Raw genomic sequence first — 23,838 nt, forward strand, 5'->3', positions numbered from 1 at the left:
CAGAATTCATAGGATAGGTCTTAGGAAGGAGGAAAAATATTGTAACTAATTTTCAAAACAACATTTTTGAATATAAATATGTATATCATTTCGCTGGCAGAAAACAGCACCCTTATATGGCTATATCATGGAACATTTGGCTCATTTATCTTTGCTATAGCTTCACTGAAGTCAGAAGAGATGGAGCAGGGAGGAATCTGGACAGTTCTGTAATTGGAATAATTTTTCACAAACAGCCCTAAAAGGTTTAAATGTGGTTTTGTTTGTCCGCTAGAGTTTGAGCCCTAACCTAGGAAAAAAGGGCAATTGTGGCTTTTTCTAGAGCTCCATATAAGGGGCAGCTAGTAGCTTTGCTCTTCTACGAGCTAACCAGGAACCAGACTGAGAGTCACAATTTGATTGCTGGTTCTCTGGGATGGGGGAAGTACTCTGCATCATCTGGCACAGATGACTTCCTCTGATGCATTGGCTCAGTTGTGTTTATTAGAGCATTGTGTGGGAAGGAAGCAGGGAGTTGTCGCAGGAAAGTGGACAGAGCCTTATTTCACTCACATATACGGAAGGGAAAGAAGTGTGCCTGTGGCGGCTTTCCCTTCCACACCCACTCTTCCTCAATTCCCTGTGCAGCAGCATAGTTAGGTCACAATTTGCTAAATGTGTTTATAATTCTAGCTAAATATGTTTGTAGTTCTTCGAGGGGGCGAGAGAAGTTGTCTCATCTCTTGCAAGTAGGACATGAGTTTGTAGTATTAGAATGTGATGCACAAGATGACTTAAGAGAAGGAGAAGATTCAGAATGCACATCAGGAAATATTGCAAAAAGCCTCAGAAACAGGTATAGAGCCTGATGGAATCTGTCCTCTGGAAATAGTGAAAGCCAAACAAGGACAATGAAAGAGCCATATAGTCACCCAGATGGAAAAGAATGACAAGGCTGGAACACCAAGAAAGAGGTAAATCTTCTGTAGTTTATACCATTCAAAGTGACAGGCAGATGGAAACACTACTGCTGAATACTTAAACACCTGAAAAAAATCATAATATCACTGAACATATATAAACACCCAGCAGCACAACACTGCATTCCCAGAACACCTGGAACTCCTCTTTCCAGTGAGAGCTCTGTCTGTCCAAAGTTTGAGAGATTGGGCCAAATGCTGTGTACACACACATAGAAATTATACATTTTAACTAAATATCTGTTTATCTTCACAGAGAGGAATAACTCAAGCCACAATAAAGTCTGCATTGAAGCCCATCCATTTCACAACTTTTCTAGCCCTAGTACTCTAATATAGATATAGTTAGGTGTTCATTAACATACTTGTCTCCATTCAACACTTGAGTTTTTCTCAAGACATTTGATATACCCAGCCACATCTAGTTACCATTATTTTACAGCTAAATAGAAAATGTATGTTCTTTGAAACTCTTTGAAAGGTAAATACCATTTGCATTGTTTTATGAAGTAGACAGAGAAATACACAAACACTGAAGAAAAGTAACAAGACTTACTCAGCTCACCTTAGTATGTAACCTTTACAGTATTTTTACTGTAAGTCCACGTATCTAGAAAAAGCTGTTTTGCACTCCACTGTCTTGGCAGTAAAGTGCATGATTTTCTTTTTGCAAGGCCTCTTCTATGCTAGAAATGTTTGCTAAAATTTCCCACTGTTGCTATTTCTGGTTTTGTTCCACCAGTGAGTCACCCTAATGAAGGTACTTGCGACCTCTAGGATTTTAAGTATTGTATTAAGTAAACCTCTAAACTGGATTGGATAACATGTCGCTTACAATGCCAGTAGCCATCTGGAGCCCTGTCTAATCCAACTTTCTCACTATTCCTACCACCCAGTATAGCTGAAGCAGTGGTAGTAATAGTGTGAATATTTTTTTGGCAAAAAAGTCTAATGTAGATATACCCTTTAGGTTTCTTTGGCCTGTGGGGGAAAAAAAAATGTTGAGCCATGCTATTTTCTCATGTACTCCTAAATTAAAGTAAATACCAAAGGTATTTATGCTACTGGTATGTACTGTACTATAAAAAGACTTATTGTATGGATTAGTTAACTACCGTTACATAATTAAAGTAACCATTAAAGTCTCTAATGCTCATACTATAAATAACTCTTTGCTCCCATTTCTGTGCCTTCATTAAAATTTTATCTCTAATAAACATCACTTCAGTTTACTCATTTATTATAACATTCTCAAGGGAAATAATTGGACACAGTGAAATTATAGCTCTTCAAGTGTGGAGGGAAAAAAAGGACTGCAGGAGGATGATCTTACACTGTTGTGTCTATACTTTATTAATCAGTACCACTGAACCTGTTATTTTTGGGCTGCTAGTTTGTTGTTTTCTAGTCCTCTCCCTTCTGGTTGGTACATACTTATAGCATCTCTTCTAAAATCCTGGCCCACTTTAAGTCAATGGGCGATCTGCTCTTGACTTCTGTGAGGCCAGGATTTCAGCTGGGCTCCTTCTGTGTGTATCAAACATCTAATAAAGATTGCAATCTCATTCCCTCTTCAGGGTTCATTCTTCTATCTTTTGCATACATTAGAAATAATAATGTCATCTGTATTTCAGTGTTGGGTTATTCATAATTTTACTGCTGCTTTTGTGCTCAAGATATAGTATCTTTGAGCATATGATCAAAGTACAGAAGATAAAATACAGTACAGTTGAGATTTGACTAATAATTCCATACCATCAAGTATTTCTCCATTAGGGATGTTAGTGTGTCTTTATTCATCTCTAGTTATATTTTGTCCTTCTGCAGCAATTGCTTAATTGTAAGGAAATACTTTAAGATAATTACAAATGATCATGAGCAAACCTCACATTTTTGTCAGATCTCTTCTGTTTGATTTATGTGAACTATTAGACTCCTTCCCCATAAATTGATACTTAGTCCTTTATTAGTATGCTTTGCTGGCATTACTTCAGCTAGTTCTTGGGACAGCATTCGTTTCTAGAGCTCATGTTTCAACCCTACATTTTATTTGAACTGTTTGTCTCATCCCTAATTGCAAAAGGATTTAGGGGGCCAGTCCTCTTCCCATTGAACTCATTGGGAGGTTTATCATTGACTTTAACAGGAAAAATATAGATATATTGGGTTGGTAATTAGACAGTAGCCTTAAGATACGTGCATAGGGAGAGAGTTTTATACAGAGGCCCTTATAATTAGAGCAGTGATAGATGTGTGGCTTCAAAGGAAGCAGTTATGTTGTTCAGAATATAAAGACGACATTTTGCAAAATGGTGACTTTTTTATTATTACTTTTATTTAAGCTTCTTTGCAATCATGGCTCAAATAATAATTTACAGTGACAAACAGGAGCCAAGAGGAAGTATAAATATAGGCTTTGCAGATGCATTTGTCTGGCATGAAAAGTCAAAGCAACACTAGTGACAAACATCAGTCAGGTGGGCAGCATCATTTGTTTAATTCTAATATTAGAGCATAATGTGTTAATGATGCAGGGTACAGTGTCTGATCCTTCAGTCTCAATGGCTTGAGTAAGCACTATATGATTTAGCCCCATATCTGCAAAATATATGTAAATTCAGGCAGCAGTTCCATCCAGGAAAGGTCACAGCAGATACTTACCAGTCCCCAGGTAAATCACTAGTAACACTAGCCCCACTCTCTTAAACGCACTAGTCAGAGACACACATGCCCACTAGAAAAGTGGTCAGAATAGGAGCAACATGTCTAGACACTGGGGAGATGTTTGGGGATAGGAGGTAGAAGAGGAGGGAAAATTAAAGGGGAAGGATCATGTCTCAATTTCTATAATGTATTTTAAAGTATGGCGGGGCAGTGGTAGTCAAGAATCCCAGAAGTGCTTTGTTTTTCCTCTTCTTGAGAAAATTGGATTATTAGAATAAGCAGAAGATAGGCAATGTCCAAAATTGTGCCGTTACTGAAATTAGTTTCTGGCATGCTGCATTTCAATGGCACTGTTGAAGCAGGAAGTACCACCGTTATCAAAGCATCACACAAGACAGGACTCATGGGGAGGGAGGTACTTTTGAAGAGAGAGAAAGTTGTCACCCCACGATTTCTGTTCAATTTCATTTGGACTGGGGAGAAGCTGGTGTGAATTGAGGACAGGATGAGAGGCAGGAGATCCAAATTTTCTATCTCCCACCAAACCTTCAGAGCATACAGAACAGGGCAGCAACATGCAAGATACAAACTCCCCAGTTAATTTGTGACCAGTTTTCCAGTTGCGGAACAGTGTTTTAGCCTGCAGCTTGTTAATATTACATGACTGAGGCCTGGTCCACACTACAGCGTTAAATCGATTTAACGCTGTACCCGTCCACACTACAAGGCACTTTAAATCCATTTTAAGGGCTCTTAAAATCGATTTCTGTACTCCTCCCCAACGAAAGGAGTAACCCTAAAATCGATATTACTATATCGATTTAGGGTTAGTGTGGACAGAAATCGAAGTTACTGGTCTCATTCTTTTACTGAGCTACCCAATGCACCGCTCTGGAAATCGATGGTAGCCTAGGACCATGGACGCACACCACCAAATTAATGTGCCCTAGTGTGGACGCGTAAAATCGATTTTATAAAACCAGTTTTATAAAACCGGTTTTAATAATTTCGATTTTATGCTGTAGTGTAGACGTGGCCTGATAGGTTTGCATAGTTAAGCATGTCTAAAACAATGTCACCAATGCACTTTATTAGGCACAAACAAATCTTTGTGCCCCACCAATTTTGCATTCAATCACCACGTTTCCCAATGTCCCCCAATGTTAACTTGGCGTAGCAATGACTTGCAGCATTCATGCCTTTCTCTGAGTCCCATTTGCACTGAGTAAGTGGTAATGACCACTGATCATCATGCCACCGCTCCCCTTCCTCACCAGTTCTATTTGTATAGGGAGTTGATTATCTACTCTGCCTCTTGTAATGTGACATTCCAGAATATGCTCCTTGTCCCAGCAACATGTAGCTGTTCCAGTGACAATTTTAAGAGAGCAGCCTGTTGGGGCCTCCATATAGCAATCGTAGGAGCATCCCCATAGTGATTCCATAGTGTTTTATCCATTTTGTATTCATCCAAGAAGTTTCCATGCATAACAGACCACTGGATGCTGCCTTTTTTGACAACAGTACAGAGGGCTAGACTGTGTCTTTTAACTCAGAGTCTTGAATAGGAGAAGTAGTGCAGAACCACACTGTTGTAAGAGGTATAGCAAAGAGATTATTCGTCAGACAGGTAGAATCTCTCCAAGGCTGGTCCTTGCACAAAGGGCTTATTGTTCCCTCTCCACCTCTGCGTGATCAGGCATTAGCATCTCAACATCTAGCCCATGATGTGTACATTTCAGAATAAGACTTACACTCTTCCCTTATGCAATGGTCATGTAAAGGGGATTCTCATAACTGCATTAGAAATAGCCTAAATCTAAATCCTCATAACCATATCTAAAAATGGCCTTTTATGTGTCTGAACTCTGGCCTCAAATGATGCATTTCCCGTGTTGGAATTATTATCTGCTATGCAGCGAACTCATCTCTGGGGCCATATGAACATTCCATAGGGAATGGGAAGGTACTCACAGATAAGTGCAAAAGATCAGAATAAGAAAGCTTTTAGCCACAATGTACTTCAAAAGATTCTGTTTCATGCTGCTGAAATATAACAGTATAACAAATTATTGTAATTCAAAGGCTGAGGGCTGAGTGACAAAGCTGGTCACTTTATATTTTATAAAGTGCTTTCTCATAGCATTCCCTTGAAGTCCTCTGGTTATAAAATGTCTGATTAATATGCACTTTTCACCTATAAGCAGGAGTAAAATTTGTATAAAGTGAACAACTTTCAATGTTTTTACATAATGACCAATTATACCATATATCATAAAGTGAGATAAAGAGTATTTAATGCCATTAGAAATAGTTAGCTAATTTACTGACTGACATGCAACTTACCTTTTCCTATATTATAAAAATTGTGCGAAAGCTGCTAATATTTACAAATCTAATTTTATATACTACTAATAATTTTTCAGTGATAACTTTAAATGCATTGAACTGACCCCCTTCCTAATTATGGATAAGGCGCCACATTGAAAAATGAAGGCTATTTTCCAAGTTTTCCTTGCAGCTCATTTACTGATAAATTGTGGAATTCTTTTTTGCGTCATCTCACAACACATGCTGAGTGGTTACTCAATGTAATTATATTTCTACATGCTGAATGCCACGTGGATTATTCTCTGTATAACTACCAACTGACACATTTCCTTCAGAAGAATTTTTTTTCCTCAGAACTTTTGGTCATATTTACAATAGAAAATGTGTTTAGAAGGAAACTAGTGATGGCTTTCTCAGTCAGTTTAAACAAGCAAGAAGCAATGAGAATGAGGAATCCACAAAGAAAATGGCCTCGAGGGAAAGCTCTGCATAATGAACTTTGAAATTGCTACTGTTGGTAATACTGCCACTGCTTTTCCTGCCAGGGCTGTCACCTCATAAGCCAATTTTAGTTTAAAGGAGATTGTAGAGTTAGTCTACAAAATCATTAAGACCACAGTTTGTGCTGCTAGATTTTACATGCTCTATAGGATGTTGATGTCATTCAGAAGTGAATATTGCTGTCACATGGAGGTGAATGCTGGCCAGAAATGCAACACTATCTTGTTTTATTTTAAGAAAACAAATCTGAGGGCAGATCAGCAGCAACAAGACAAACCCCTTAATCCTGCAGCCCTTTCTGTGAAAAACTCTTGTTGAAACCAATGTGAGGGCCTGCAAGATAAGACCCACATTTTGCTGAAGTTATTTCTCCCACAAAAAGCATACTAGAAAGAAACATTCCTCTCTCCATCTTCAGTAAGATTTTTTTAGCCTGGGCTTTTTCCTCTCACAAATCTGGAAGAAAAGCAGGACTTGTGAATTCAGGCATGAGGTTCTTGTGCTCTGGTCTCTGGACCATGGTGATAAGGTGGTCAGGAGCTCTTAGTGGACTATATGGTGCTGTCTGTCATTAGGTTTGTTGCTGTTGAAGTCAATGGAAAGGCTTCTAGTCACGTCAGTGAGTTTTGAATCAGTCTCATTGTTTCCAGCTGAGACAAACAGAACTGGTCGGAGAGAGGAATGAAATGAGGAGCAGAAGTAGACAGTATCATTAGTATTTTCAAGAAGGACAAAACACTTAGCACATTAAAGAACGTGTCACATAAATATTTTCCCAGAATTATTTTTGCATGTGAGCAATTGCTGTAACTGGAACATAAACATAAGAATTGACATAGTGGATCAGAACAGTGGTCTGTGTAGTCTAGTGTCCTGTCACATACAGTGGGTACTATCTGATGCTTTATTGGGAGGTTTAGTAAATCCTAAAGTAGGCAGTAACAGGAGAATCTGTTCCTAGAACAATTTCCTTCTAATCTCCTAATATTATAATTAGATAGTCTTAGCTGCATGAATGTTCAATCTTTTTTTTAATCCTGCTAAATATAACCAGGGTGTTATGCAATCATGAATGAGAGAGGAGATAAACCAAATAACTGTGAATGAGAGGGGAGGTGGTCCACAAAAAATCTATCTGTTAGGATGTTAGGAGCCATGTGCTAGATTAATTCATCTCTGTATAATTACCAACTGATACATTTCCTTCAGAAGAATTTTTTTTCCTCAGAACTTTTGGTCATACTTACAATAGAAAATGTGTTTAGGAGGAAACTAGCGATGGCTTTCTCAGTCAGTTTAAACAAGCAAGAAGCAATGAGAATGAGGAATCCACAAATAAAATGGCCTCGAGGGAAAGCTCTGCTGTCTGTTGTAAACAGTAGAGCAGAGATCGACAACCTCTGGCACTCGGCTCACCAGGGTAAGCACCGTGGCAGGCTGGGCCAGATTGTTTACCTGCCGTGTTGGCAGGTTCGGCCGACCGCAGTTCCCACTGGCCATGGTTTGCCTTCCCAGGCCAATGGGAGCTGCAGGAAGTGGTGCGGGCTGAGGGATGTGCTGGCCACAGCTTCCTGCCACCCCCATTGGCCTGGGACGGCGAACCACAGCCAGTAGGAGCTGCAATTGGCCAAACCTGCCGACACAGCAGGTAAACAAACTGGCCTGGCCCGGCAGGGTGCTTACCCTGGCGAGCCGCATGCCAGAGGTTGCTGACCCCGCAGTAGAGGAAGGTAAAGAAGGTCGTGTGTTTATGGAGTTAGCAGAAGGTTATTTCTTTATCCAATATATTGAAGAACCAGTGAGATCACAGCTATTGTAGATCTAATAATTGGAGTGAGCCAGGTGTATTGTGATATTTCAAGTTAGAAAAGGGTACCGAATTTAGGACCTCTGGTGTTCGGAATATACCATATGAATGGTAAGGCGATACAGAAAATAGATATCTAAATGTACACACGATGCTAAAACTGAAAGGCAGATGAGTGCCAGTGTAACCTGACTTGAGAAGATTTGGATTGTTTAGGAGATAGCGTCAGAAGATGACTAATGCAGAAAAAACTGAAAGAATTTTGGCAGTGGGAGCTAATCTAGGAAATATGTGCTAAATGCTACATTCATCCTGAAAATGAACAGTAAAAGGACTTACGTTGTAGAACACTTTTGAATCTGTGGGACCCGTGCATAACAGCCAAGAAAACAAGCAAGGTATTAAGTTGTATCAAATGAAAGTAATATTGTTTGACTTCCCTCCTCTCAATTTAAAGAACTGGATGTAGTATGGGTCATTCCACAGGAAAGATATTTGCCATGGAGATTAAGTGTAGGGGAGAGAACTTTGCCTATGGGTTACATCTAGTGCCCTTTCTTTGGATGATTCTTCTTTTCCTGTATATGTATGTCTCTGCCTCTCTCTCTCTCTCTCTCTCTCTCTCTCTCTCTCTCTCTCTTTCTAGAAATCTTAGTATTCATAATGAAGTTTGCAACATAACATGTAACGTACATATCCTCTGCAATCTATCTTAATGCTTTATATGGCTCTCATTATGATAGTATCTGAGTACCTCACAATCCTTTAATTACAACAGTCCTCTGAGGTAGGAAATTATCACCATCCCAGTTTTACAGATAGCAGAATCGCTTCTGGCCATCTTTCGTCTGATGTGGAGAACTGGAACTCTGCCAATCCCCTGGAAGGACAATATTGTGATCTAACTCTATAAAGGCAAGAGACCACAAAGTGAATGTAAGAGCTACAGGCCGATCACCTTGCTCTTCATTCCAGGGATGGTGTTTGCACATGTTTTGCTGACATGCCTGGAGCCTTTGCTACATCAGAAGCATCGTCCCCAACAGTCGGATTTTACGAGGAACAGGTCCACATTAGAGACCATTTTGACTCTTCGCTTGTTTTCAGAGATACACTGTGAGTTGAGGAAGCCCCTGCAGGTAGCATATGTTGATCTTAAGGCTGCATTTGATTCAATAGACTGTGTCACATTATGGAAGACCTTAAAGGGTATAGGTATCCCAACCACTCTTCTGGACTTGATTAGAGAGCTACATAATAGAACCACTGCCTGTGTTCATCTGGGGAACCAGATGTCAGCGTCTTTTAAATCAGTATCTGGTGTCAGGCAGGGCTGTGTCTTGACCCCTGCACTCTTTTGGATTTTGTAATGCAGCAGTCTGTCATTTCCATAGGCATTGAGCTTGGTTCTCTCTCACTCACAGACCTTGACTACGCTGATGACGTTGTTCTCTCAGTACAGAGCCCAGAAGGTTTTGTGAGGCACTCCAGCATATGGAGGAGTAGTCATCTAAGATTGGTCTGCATGTTTGATGGTCAAAGACAACACTGCAAAATCTAGGACCAGGTCCACCTGTGACTCCAATCTCTTTGAACAACGAAACCATTGAATCAGTTTCCAGCTTTCACTATCTGGGTTCTATCCTTACCAGCTCCTCCAGTTCTCACATGGAGGTTCCCCCTTGGATTGGCATCGCAGCATCTGCCATGGGCCATTTACAATGGATACGGAATCACCATCATCTTAGTATGACAACCAAGTTCAGGATTTATTCAAGCTGTATCCTTCCCATACTGTTGTATGGCTTCGAAACATGGACACTACGCTGCGCAGGCTTTCAACACAAAATGCCAATGTCATATACTGGGCATAAAGTGGAATGACTTCATCTGTAACGCAGATGTTTATGGTCGTTTGAGTCTAGAGACTACTGGGCCATTGTCCACAAGCGGCGCCTTATGCTTTTTGGCAAGGATGCCACAAGACATTCCAGTGAACGCCGTTCTCCAGGTGGCTTCTAACATCTAGGACAAAATTCCACCAACTGAAGGGTGGAGGCAGCCCAGGGGAGACCCCCTATTACATGGGTTCATCAAGTCTGTTCTGATGTTGGACTCTCAGGCCATCAAGCCTTTGCAATTGCTCAGTAACAGACCAAATGGCAAACGATCACTACAGCCAACTGTCTGGCAAAGTACTGAAGAAGAAGAAGTAGTTGTTTTACAGACAGGAAACAGGCACAGAGTCTGGGCGACTTGCCCAAGATCATACAGGAAGACTGTGGCAGAGAAGAGACTTAAACATAAGTCTCTCAAATTCTAGGCTAGTTCCCTTAATCGCTTGCACTGTCCTTCTCTTGCTAGCCCTACTAAGACAGCCAGGTAAACCGCATTTTGACTTAAGATGTGAATTTTCCAAAGAAAATAAATTTTACACTAAATAAAATATTCACCATATATAGGTCTGTAAAAATCTTTGTTTTCCTGATACCTTATACATTATAATTCCAGCTCAACAGGCTCTTCTAAATCTAGGATTCATTCTTTAATAACTATAATAATTATAGAATCCATCCTTGACATCTGAATTTTTGAATGTGCTCTTCCCTTTAGTGGTCCAAGCTAGCAAGCATATCTCAGACAAAACAACCTAGTGGATACTGCTACTATCTTCTCTGTCACTTTTTCATCGCTCTCAGTATGTTTGTATCCCTATCAGTGCTATAAGTCCCTATATCAATGCTATGATGGCCCATGGACAGCAGGATAATTATTTACTAATTTATTTAACAGAATTATTCATTTTGGGCTTTGAACACTATCAGGAAAAATAATTTTTTGCAGAGTTATTGTGGGGAGGAAGTACACAGATAATCACATTTAATTCAACATACTTGGGATAAGCTTCTGTCGTACCCTCCCTTTACACACCTTCCCCATGCAAAGCTGGGCACTGTAGCAGCCTCTGTAATAGGGGAATTGCAGCGATTGCTCCTTCTTAGTCCATACTGGGCATTCAAATCACAGCAAAGGGGCAGGGAGGCAGTGAGGTCATGGCCCCTTTGCCTCCATCTCTGTAGAGATGCTACTCACATGGAGATGGTAGGACGAGGGATGTGTGCAGTACTAAGATGGAGTGGGGAACAGAATCTGGCCCAGGATCTGCTTTGAGAATCTGAGAGGAGAATTACCCTATAACAGCAGAGTTGTGCCCATGTAGAAAGCTGCAGAGAGGGAAGAACAGCTTATCTGAGCTGCCAGCACAGCTCTGTCACCAAACTCTCAGAGAAATCCATCAGCTTTCAGGCCTTGGAGGAATACAAATGGCTGCCTGTTGTGCACAATGACCTATTCCACTAATTGTACATTATATCTGAGGGCACAGAGCAGGACCTGGCACATCAACAGCTCTGCTTACAGCAGAGTTCTTAAACTTTCTGACCCCCGAAACTGCATATCAAGTACCAAAATAACTTATTTCACCTCAGAAGCAGAATACTATCGCATAATATGCTATGAAGACTTGACAAGAAAAAAGCAGTCAGGTCGGTCTGAAAATGAACCGTTGCAAAACGAAATACATGCGATCAGATGTCTTACGAAAAGCTTGAATAATGGTAACAGGAGAAGAAATTGAAGAAGTGGAACATACATATATTTGGGCCAAGAAGTTAATATGCGCCAAGACATGAACGGAGAACTCTCGCAAAGGATTCGGGCAGGATGGTGTGCATTTAATTCCATCAAGGACATTCTCAAAGAAAAAATCGACAAGACCACATGTACAAATATCTTCAGTTCAACAGTGCTGCCAGCCATGCTGTATGGCAGCGAAACGTGGGCACTGATGGAGAGAACAGCGGCTGTCGGTAGTTGAAAGAGCAATGGAATGAGCTATGTTGGGAATTTCCCTTCTGGATCATATCCCAAATGATCATATTCCACTGTTGTTGAAAGCAGATATAATAAGATACAATGGGTGGACCACATAGCGCAGTTCACGGACAATAGGTGGACTGCAGTCATTACTGAGTGGTACCCGTGAGAACAGAAAAGACCACCTGGTTGGCCTCCAAGAAGATGGGAAGATGACATCGTAAAACATTTCGGACGAACGTGGAGAAGAAAGGCAAGAATGTGAGAAGAATGGTGGATGTGTTGTGATCGGTGCAGTCTTAATGATAGTGAAGACCAGTCGATCCAGGTGACCCAGATGAGGTGAATATGCCATGAGTAGCAGTTGTCTTTGCCTGGCCTACCAACAGAGATAGGAGTTTCAACAGGAGAACCATCACTGCTTCCTGTCAGGGTTCAGATACAACTAATAGAGACAAGCTGCCAAGTGATGGGCAAGGGTGCCTGTCCCACATAGAAACATGAGATACTTGGAAAGCCTGATTCTCCCATGGAGAAGCCCCAGCTTTCCTGTAAACCAAGAAGGGGAACCCATATTTATGCCTCCCATGGATCAGCAGATTCAGAGATACTAAGCAACTTTGACGTTGCAAGCATTAGCAGAAGGTTCTGCATTCTGGTGTGATGCTTTTGTGAATAATATAGTTCACAAAGCTGTTCAAAACCATTTTGTGGTTTTAAAAAAGATTAATTATTTCCTATGTGAAGATTTTTAAAAATTTGGGCCATAATACAGCATTGTTTATTTGAATAAGGGTTGCTGTCTTTCCAGAATTTAATAGCAAGGCACTTGGTATACTGCTTTTCATCCAAAGTTCTCAAAGTGCTGTGTAAATAGGTATACGTGTTGATATCCCGTTTATGTAGATGGGTTAACTGAGGGCAAACAGGTAAAATGGTTTGCCTAAGATCACATAGTGAACTGAACCCTGGCAGACTGGTATACAGTATCTCAACCCTATACTTCATTCACTAGACCACCCTTACCCCCACAATACTGTACATGGTGTAAAACATCAGTACTCTATATAAAAAACTTCAGTTGTATATACACATGCAGATCAAGAGCAGTGTATAGCCATATGGTAAAACAATGTACACTTTATGAAGATTATTTTAAATTTCAACTTGGCATTTGTTTAGTGTTTCTGAATGTTTCAGTTCTTACTGACAGAGCTGAAAAATGTGTGGTCTAAAAGCATTTCAAATATAAATTCACTTTGGTGTAAAGATTGTAAAGTGTGAAACAGGGCCCAGTGACTGTTCAGATATCAGCAATGACATTTTGTTGAAGTGTGATGAACAAAGCTAATATCGAACTTGACAAACTCGCTTAGCAAAATAGGCAATCATTGTCCCTTAAATACCTACTGTGGCCAAACAATCCCTGATGTGAACAGAAGCTTTAGAGTGAGTATTTTCTCTGTGATCAAATGACTTAGGGCCTAGTCTTGCGAGGTGCTGATTGCCAATTGAAGTCAATAGGATTTGAGTGTTCAGCACCTCACAGCATCAGCCCTTCACTCCTGATCCTTTTACACATATTTCAGATATTATGTAGTCTGTGGCTCTTAAGAATTTATTTTCCTGAAAACTGGGTCGTGAGTGTAAGTGTCAAGTCTCTGTTATGAAATGTTATCCTCTTTTTTTTAATGCAAATACATTAAAACAAGCTATATGGCATGTTTCCTTCACAAGTAGATTAACTGTGCAGGACTTGACTCCCTTATGTGGGTTTCTGTTTGTTTTTCTTGTCCTATCTTAACCCTCCCCCAAACCAAACAAACAATCATCTCTACATCATTAGTATTTATGCTTGCTGAACTCTGATGTATGGTGTCTTCCCCTTTTGTTTCCCTCCTTAGATAATCATTGGAGAAACTGCAGTGTTTTGTCTACAGCTAGCTACAAGGGATTTTGAAAACCAAGAAAAAACCATATTAACTGGAGACTGTTGTTATATAAATCCACTGGTGCGCAGAACCATCCGATTCCTTGGTATGAGCAAAGTTAATGCTTTTATAGTTTAATGAATGCAAATAGTCAATATCATAAAATTTCAAATAAGGAAAAACTTTGTAACATGAAATACTTTATATATAATCCTAGCAACACATATAATGGGTCTCTTTGCCGTGTATGCACTCCTCTGTAGACCTAGCACTGCTCTTTTAGGCAGCCAGTGGGAGTTTTGGGTGAGCAGTTATTATTAGCAGCAGCACAGATAGCAAGAATTGGGTGCCGGCAGTGCTTGATTTGTGCCAGGGCTTGCCAGGGCTCAGGGCTGGCTCCAGGGTTTTTGCCACCCCAAGCGGCGGGGGGCGGGAGGGTGGGGAGCTGTGAGTGCAGCTCCACCATGCCGCTTTATTCTTTGGCGGCAAGAGGGACCCGCTGCCGAATTACCTGGACGTGCCACCCCTTTCCATAGACCGCCCCAGGCACCTGCTTGCTGCACTGGGGCTTGGAGCTGAGCCCTGGCAACTCTAGGCTTGGCAATTCATAGCCCCAGCATCCCTGGGCTTGCTGCATCAGTTATGAATGTAAAAACGTTGCTTGAGCCCTGGAACCTAATTGCTTGAACCCCAGGCCCCTTTCATTACAAATTAAGCACTGGGTGCAGGCCAAGTGAGGGGTAGAGACATGGTCAGCAGATTTGCAACAGGGTAGATTGGCTGACCAGCCCACTGCAGACAGGGTGTACAGATGTATCTCAGCTCCTAGGGCCTTTAGCTTGGCTGCCAGCAAAGCATGCACATGTGCCTAACTTGAAGTCAGTCGGACTTAATCATGTGCCTAAAGCTAAGCACATGCTTAGGTACTTTGCTGAATCAAAGCCTGAATTACAGTTTTTTACACCTTGGGTGAACCTCTGGCTCCACAGAAGTCAATAACAAAACTCTCATTGACTTCAGTAGGGCCAGGATCTCAGTGCCGCTATTTAGTGCAATGTAATCTTTCATTGGGGAAAAAAACACTTAAAATATCCATAAAATAGTTTCCAAATGTCACATTTTGGAACCTTTGAATAAATATGGAGATGCTGTAGCAGGGCTCAGTTAGGTCTGTTAGACACAGCCCTGAGCAGGAGGTGATGCCTCAGGGATGCACAATCCCTCCCTTATTGCTCTACTGGGTAAAGGGAGAGCACAGCTGTGCCATTCTTTACAGCCTGAAAGGTTCTGTGACATCTCTATCTTATGTCAGAGACTTTCATTCCAGCTGGCTAGTAGATTTATACTAGCAATAATATTGAGCTTGTAGAAATCATTAAGGACCAGACTGTGCTGGGACTTTGTATGGATCTATGGGGATGGGAAGGAATGGTGTAAAGGAGCTACCCCCACTCCACTTGGTTTCTTAATGTAGGGACATGTATAATCTGTGCCTGCACTCCTTCTCATTCAATGAACCCTCGAGTGCACAGAAGCAAAGAGCAATTTGAGAGTAGGAAGGAGTAAATTTTACTGTTCTTTAGGGCCAGTGAGGGGGTAAGGCCAAAGCCATGCATCTTCTTCACCTTCCGACCCATTTGGGAGCAGTGTGCCCCTGGTGGACTGAGGGAGTCCTTCCATGCAGAGCCACACAGGCACAATCCACCTTGTAATGATTTATAGCAATCCAAAATGAATAATAATTGGTATGGAACAGTAACCATATGGACTTACTGTCTCTGAAGTTAAGAGGTGTGAAGCCACCTCAAAAATAATTCTGGTTCTTCTAAGTTTTTCTGAGATGTCTTAAAAAAAAAAAAGTGGTCATTAGCAGCACAGGTACTTCTGCAGCCCTCTCCTTGGTAGTATCTAGGTGCCTCACAGTCATTAATACATTTGTCACAACACTCTGCCAGATAAGGAAGTAGTATTATCCCAATTTGTACATGGGGAACTGAAGACACAGAAAGGCTGAGATGACTTGTCTAGGAAATCTGCGGTTGGGCCAGATTCTGCCAAGTCTTAGGCTAGTGTTCTAATCACTGGATTGTCCTTCCCTCTAGTGCTAGCCACTGTTCCCAACAGGAATGGTAAGAAACATGATGTGTACATCACATAGTAGCAATTATCCTTTAAATAGTCAGATAAATGTATTTCCACACTTATAAAACAATGCATATAAAAGGCTAATACTTCACTGATATGTGTTTCATGATCAATCCTATGGCATAAATAATTTCTCAAAAAGACATCTTTACCATGCTATGCTGATGTTTTGATAAACATGCCATGCACGGAAAGGTACCCAGTGGTAGACAGTTGAAAACGGCTTGTGTACAGCTATATTAAATAATTCATCACTTCAGCTAGTTTATACAGTTGAAGGGAAAAAAGAGATGCTTGTCGAAAATATGTGTGGTTCCTAGTATGTCTTAGTTATTGATCCAGGCCAGACTTTCCTGGTTCTTGATTGGTGTGTTGGATGGAAAGCTGAAAGAGCCTGTCCACTGTCCCTTGCACTGCCGCCCATGGGCCAGACAAGTTGCAGTCCCCATGCTCCAAGTGCAAGTACCGCTAGTTACCCCAAAAGGTTAGAAAGAGGTAGAGCTAGGATCCTCTTCTCAACCATAAGAGCTAATGAAGCAGGCAGCCTGCAGAAGGAAAGAACATACTGCATCTTTCTAGAGGGTGAGGCGAGGCTGAATTTCTCCAAAGCACTGAGAGTTTCGGGCACCTTCCAGTGCCCTTGCAAGGCTGTGCAGGTATGGACCATCTCCAGCACAAGCCTGGAGCTTAATGCCACCATCTGACCCTTAATATGTGTGAAGTGCTTTAAGGTGTCTTGAATGGCAGGACCTATTAAAGGTGTAGAACAGCTTCCATGTGAAGAGAGATTAAAAAGATGGAAATGTTCAGCTAGGAGAAGAAGTGGGAGGGGAAGATATGATAGAGGTCTATACAGTCATGAATGGTGTGGAGACAGTGAATAAGGAAGTGTTAATTTCCCCTTCACATAACACATGGCTATTAACTTAGATGGTCAGGGATGCAACTCCATGCTCTGGGTGGCCCTAAGCCTATGACTTCCAGATGCTGGGATTGGATGATGAGATGGATCACACAATAATTGCCCCATTCTATTCATATCCTTTGAAACATCTGACAGGATACTGGTCTAGATGGACCATTGGTCTGACCGAATATGGCCATTCTTATGTTCTTATGTATTATTCATATAATAATAAATAATAGAGCTACAATATAATGTACTGGAGTAGGAAATTAACTTTGTTTTCCTCTTTAGGAATCTATGCATTTGGACTGTTTGCTACAGATATCTTTGTAAATGCTGGACAAGTAGTAACAGGGAATCTAGCACCACATTTTCTTGCACTTTGTAAACCCAACTATACAGCACTTGGATGTCAACAGTTCACACAGTTCATCAGTGGTGCACATGCCTGTACTGGAAACCCAGATCTTATTATAAGAGCCAGAAAAACATTTCCATCCAAAGAAGCAGCTCTTAGTGTATATGCAGCTACGTATCTGACTGTAAGTACATCATACCATGTAATTTCATTGTACTTTGAGCATAGTCTGTATATTAGCAATCTGAGATATTTTATTATTTTTTAAATTTAAGATAATTATCAATAATAGGTCACATATCTGAGATTTTCCATCCACTAAAACTTAGATGTGAAATATTGAGGCTCCTTTGAAAATTTGAATCATTAGGCCAAATTCTGCTGTCAGTTACATGGATACAACTCTCACAGGCTCTAAAAGTAGGGAGATTATAAGGAAAAAACTGAAGAGGAATTGGTTTTATGAAAAGGAAAATATATTTCATTTTTGTTTTAAAAAGGCAGTTCTGCCATCTTAAGTAATGGAATAAAACAGTGGTCAAAGAGAGAGCCCCACTGGGTGAAATTCTGCACTCACATTAGTATAAATTGTGAGTAACTCCATTAAATTAAGTGGAGTTACTATGCATTTTTGTGTGCGCATCTAATCTAGTGGTGTCCAGCCTGAGGACCAGACATCTTTTAGAAAGACAAAGCAGCCGTAATCAATACTTTGGAGCAGATTTCCTGTCCTGGTCTTCTCTTTTTGTGCCACTCAGATGTTGGTGCGAAGGGAAGGCATCTGTAAATCCCTGCTGGGGTTCAGAAGAAGCCAGGTGAGCCCTTACCCTGCTCTCTTGGCCAGGGAAGCAGGGAATGAAACAGCCAGAACCAGAACTGTTCTGTTCTTTCCTTCCTCTCCTGTGACATAGCTGATGGCCAGCAGGGGAACTGCTGAGCATCTGTTGCAGGGCAGGGACAGGAGCTGCTCTGGGTAGACCTGGATCGCACCAGAACTGCGGCAGAGGCTGTGGAAGAAGTGGTGGGAGGTAGTGAAGGAGGAAATAGCAATGAGACTGATTCAAATGATACAGTTTAAAAATCATAGAGTATAGCTCACAGAGCACATTTTCAATTCATAGCCAAATCCACATTTTTCTTAATATAAAAGTAGCAAAGAGTCCTGTGTCACCTTATAGACTAACAGATGTTTTGGAGCATGAGCTTTCATGGGTGAATACCCACTTCGTCGGATGCATCCACGAAAGCTCATGCTCCAATACATCTGTTAGTCTATAAGGTGCCACAGGACTCTGCTGCTTTTACAGATCCAGACTAACATGGCTACCCCTCTGATACTTCTTAATATAGTCACCTACATGGCCTCACTTCAGAGTCTCTTGGTCTAAGCTCATAACCTAACATCTGAGCACCAAGACAAATGTATAGCTCTGTGGTCCTCACAGGCCTGAATAGATAATTTCTTCATTAAATAAACTATTGCCTTCAAATGGGGTAGTCTTTGCTTTGGATATGTTTATTTTTTAAGCTTAATTATATTTAGAAAACCTTTAGTGAGCTGACAACTGATATTTGTCAATCAAATTCCTACTGGCAGGCATCGCTTTATGTCCACTGACCCCTGAGTGCACTTTGAGTGCACTGAGTACCTTCTTGTTCCTAGAGTACCTTCGTGTGCTTCTAGAAAATGTTAAGGCCAACAAATTAGTTTCCAGCACTAAATGTAGCATTTACAAATAGTTCCTTGAGTACACTAGGAGCATTGATCAATATCACAAGGAGAGTGTTATCTGCAAATAAGTAGGGAAGGAAACGGTAAAACATCCATCTCAACTGTAGGAGAGAGCAACACTTATGTTCAGCAGTCTTTCTTGCTTTGGGGACATACCTGAGGCATTATTTCATACATTTAAACTTACTTCTATATCTGCTTCAAGCTATTTTACAAAATACTTGTAATTTTACATTTTAATTGCTCCTATTTGTCTTATCCATCTGTAAAACTGTACCCAGTGTAACCATGAGTCACAGTAACTAAAGAAAACCAGCTGCTACAACCACTGCAGAGGAAAAGAAAAAAAAATACATTTTTTTAAAAAGCCAAACAATTCTAGACTAAGTTTCTTTAAAAAATTTTTCATGATTTTAAGGTCCAATATCTAGTGAATCATCAGAGTGAAGGATAAAAGCTTTATTTCACAAATCACTAATGTTTCCAACTTTCTAGTTATATAGATCATTTTGTTTGTAGCCCTGACAGTTCGTAAACTCCCACTGGTCCAGACCTGAATAATGCAAGTCCTGGTCCTCAGACCTGTGTCATTTTCAATTCTTACCCTTATTTGATCTGAGAAAGAAGAAAACATTTTTATTGTAAGGTATATTAAGAAGAAAAAACTGGTAGCTATGAGGGAAAACGGATTAATAAGATTGGAGTGCTTGAAGTATTTCTAGTGCAGTTGGTGTGCAAGTGTGCAGGTGACAAGGTCAGAGAACTAAATAAATGGGGTTTATTTCATGTTTTCCAGGTCTCTCTCTAGCTTCAGAAATACTACATATGTCTTTGCATAGTATATATCAGTATAGTTAATTATACTACAATGCTATAAAACAGTGACATAAATTGAATTCTGAATTATCTTGTGGTGGATCATATGTATCCACTGAATGATCATGATGCAATTCACACCCTGAGTCATGACACAACATAGGGAGAAACTTATCCTTTTAATTTTTTTAAATTCATATTTCCTGCTTTCATAATTTATTTTATAAAAGTTTTGTGGTGTGCGTTGTTAAAGCTAGAAAGCCCAGTTCAGTACATGTAAGGGTAAGAAGTGTAATGTCCTGGAATTTGGGATGGCTGTTCCTGATATTTATATATACCCACTTCTTGTCAGCTGATCTCCCATAGAGTTATTCACTGGGGAAGAGTTTTAATTTGTGTCTGGGGCTCCATGAGAGCCTTGCTGGCAGGGATAGTCAGAGGATGCACAGAATCAGTTATGTACATTACTCAACCAGACTGACAGGAGCGTTATCATTACTGGAGTACTGAGCTGAACTCTTCCCTCTGCTTTGTTTGTTTCTAGAAGTATTATTTGGGAATTGTTGCAGAATCCCAGTTGTTGCTTCCTTTGCATTCCAGCCAGCTATGCACTAAACACACTTTAGGATATAAACAGGCAAGGAACTATTTCAATGATTTCACCCTAATAGCAGGTGGAGTAAACAAAGCAGGATTGATGTGATTTTTACCAATGAGTGTGTTTAAACCTAAACTCAGGAACCCTACTTGTGCTATCTTCTATCTTGGTCTGTCAACAAACATCTATGGCCCCTGTCACCTAGTATCTGAGCAGATTGGTTTGTTAACAATAGCTTATTTTTTGGCTAACTCATTTGCTGTGTGTGTTTTTTGTTTTTTGTTTTGTTTTTGCACGTGGGCGGTTGCTATGGCAACTCTGAATTTCCCTCCTGCTGAAAGCACAGCCTTCTCAAACAATTTTATTTCTAACATTTGAACCTTTCTTTTACTAGGGACTTCTCCAGAAGGCCTTAGCAACTGAGATGTTGGACTACAGTAATGTGGTCTGATGGCTTCCCCGCCCTTCTCCAAACATGGACGATTGCAATTATTCAAAACTTACCCTTTTCCTAGGGTTCCCCCCTCCAAACAAAACTCAAAATGAAACAACACAAAATTCAATCCAAACCTTCTATCTAGGCTTGGGTACTCCTGGGCTTCTTCTTTAAAGATTACTCAGCCCATAGACTAGATCCTCTTTTAACAAAGAGTCACTCCCCATCCCTAATATCCAGTTATGGTATGAGTCACCTGCCTCAGTAGAACCTCAGAGTTATGAACACCAGAGTTACAAACTGACCAACCACATACCTCTTTTGGAACCGGAAGTACACAATCAGGCAGCAGCAGAGACCTCCAGAAAAAAGCTAATACAGCACTGTACTGTGTTAAACATAAACTACTAAAAAAAAGAGAGAAAGCAGCCTTTTTGTTCTGCATAGTGAAGTTTCAAAGCTGTAGAAAGTCAATGTTCAGTTGTAAATGTTTGAAAGAACAACCATAACATTTTGTTCAGAGTTAGGAACACTTCAGAGTTATGAACAACCTCCATTCCCGAGGTGTTCGTAACCCTGAGGTTCTTCTGTAAATCATCAGAACCCTTTCCCAACAGATCAACCCTGCTAACACTGTGGGATGTGTCAGGTGACCATTGCCTGTTAAACATAAGAAAATAGTATCACCAGAATTTTGGCATGCAAACAAATAGCAAAACCTAGTAGAATACGCTGAAACTTTGTCTGGTCTCATTAAATTGGGGGCATATTAAAGTACATCGGTTATGAAAAAACATAAATATATGCATAACTGAACACATGAAAAAGTAGTCATGGGTCTTTTGGCTAAAATTTCAAAACAGTATATTGGGATCTCTCTTAGACTTTAATGAGTCTTGTGGCTAACAACTATCACTCTGCTTTGAAAATGGAGGGGCTGATCTTTGCAAGTTGCAGCTTGGGAGAGATTTTAGTTCCATTTGTGAAATTTAAAATGTTTTGGATTTAGACATCTGAAAAATATTCAGACCATCTTCAGTTTTGTTCTGTTTTTTTTATTTTATTGCATTGGTGAAGGCCATTAGGCAAATGCAGTTTGAGATTACGGTGCAGTGACTCTAGCAATATCTAAAATGTTAAGATCTCCTAGATCCCTTTCTAACTGGATCTAGACTGGATATGGCAAGGAATCATCTCAGGACATTTTATTTGACTTCTTGATACTGGACAAAACTTTTTGATCCACTGAATACATTTGATACCATTGATTGTGAAGTGTTGACATGGCTGTGATCTAAGCAGGGATCAAATTTGGTGTAAAGTGGCTCCATTCTTTCCTCTGAAATTCTAATGTTGGGGCACTTGATGTTCTGTCCTGGGAGATATTCATCATCCTTCCTGTTTAATGCACGTTTAAGGCTGTGGGAGGAGACAGTGAGGAAGTTTGAGTTCCATTACCATCAATATGATGGTGACACTGACCTCAGTGTCTCTCTTATCAGATCCAGATGGTGCAGTCTTCCAGCTTTCCCTGTGTCTGCTTAATGGGGTCTGGATAATAGCTTTCCGAAGCTCAGTCCAGACAAGATGGAGCAATGGTGGTAGGTGATGAGAAAAATCTAGATGTGATGGTGGTATTGGTATTCACAACAATGAGAGAGAGAGATGAGGCTGTCCATGGTTTGTTAGTAAAGTGTACAACACAAAGGTCCTTTTGAATCTTTGGCTGCTCTTAGAAGTCAAGTGGCAGCAGTATCCACACATGCGATTTATTTCCAATAATGGGCATGACGATTAAAATCTTTCCTCTCTGATACTGATCTTGCCTCAGATATTAGATGCCTCTGTCACCTTCAGGCTGAATGACTTCAATGGTACTCTATCCGGGGTTGGGACTACACCTGAAGACCACTTGGTGTCTTCCTCCAGTTCCCAGTGTGGCTGCCAATTTATTACTGGTGTGTTTCATAATGAATAGGTGACACCTGTGCTCCATTGTCTGAATTAGCTTTCAGTTTGGTTTGAGTGGACTTCAAGATGTTAGTTTAGATCTACAAAGGCTATGGTCCTGGCTCCATAGCTGGCCACCTCTCTCCTTGTGTTATTCCCTACCTGTTGAGATCAGATTAGGTACACCAGTCCTCAGATTTACACACCTCAAGGCTCATAGCAGAGCATTTTCTCTGAAAGCTCTGGAACTTGCTCTCCCCTTTGACACAAGAGGCTGATTTTGTGGGTATTTAAGGCACATTGGAAGGCACACCTTGCACAAGTTTTGGCCTGAAGGGAGGACTGGAGGAAGCTGAGGTGGTTCTTTGGAACTGTGATGTTAGAGTCCATGTTTAATGTTTGTTTGTTTATTTAACTAATGTATTTCAGTATTGCTTGTCTTCTTAGAGAAGTCTGAAAAGCACATTGTATAACTCTCGTGACTCAGTAATTAAAACATTGGAGACTAAACTGAGAATTAATAATTTAGGAGTGCTATGTGTGTCAGAAAATCCTGAACCCTAAATCTGGTGGTTCTGAATAATTGATTAGCACAAATTCTAAGAAATTTTACAATATTATACTTAATGCCTTCCTCAGAAAAGTTCCCAGAACTCTCTCTATACTTGCACTCTGAGCATCCCTAAAATGGACAAATAAGATTTCTAGTAATGCCTTATATTTGCAATGCTATGGAAGAAGTGTAGGTTTGAGTATGGTCACAGAGGAACTGAGGAATTTTCTGTAGGTCTTGCAACGCTTTTGTTTGCAGCAAGGCTCAAAAGATT

The 23,838-nt window shown here is 40.5% G+C and overlaps 1 protein-coding gene across 4 annotated transcripts in view; it reads left to right on the forward strand.

Annotated features, from left to right (window-relative positions):
* PLPPR5 (phospholipid phosphatase related 5) overlaps positions 1 to 23,838 on the forward strand; it is a 156,155-nt gene that overhangs the window by 113,752 nt on the left and 18,565 nt on the right. For all 4 annotated transcript variants that reach the window (XM_030573019.1, XM_030573015.1, XM_030573016.1 and 1 more), the window contains 2 exons: positions 14,043 to 14,175; positions 17,413 to 17,663. In XM_030573019.1, coding sequence (XP_030428879.1) covers positions 14,043 to 14,175; positions 17,413 to 17,663 — 384 coding nt within the window. The remainder of the gene's footprint in view (positions 1 to 14,042; positions 14,176 to 17,412; positions 17,664 to 23,838) is intronic.

This window comes from Gopherus evgoodei, chromosome 8, assembly GCF_007399415.2.
Source record: "Gopherus evgoodei ecotype Sinaloan lineage chromosome 8, rGopEvg1_v1.p, whole genome shotgun sequence".
NCBI lineage: Eukaryota > Metazoa > Chordata > Testudines > Testudinidae > Gopherus > Gopherus evgoodei.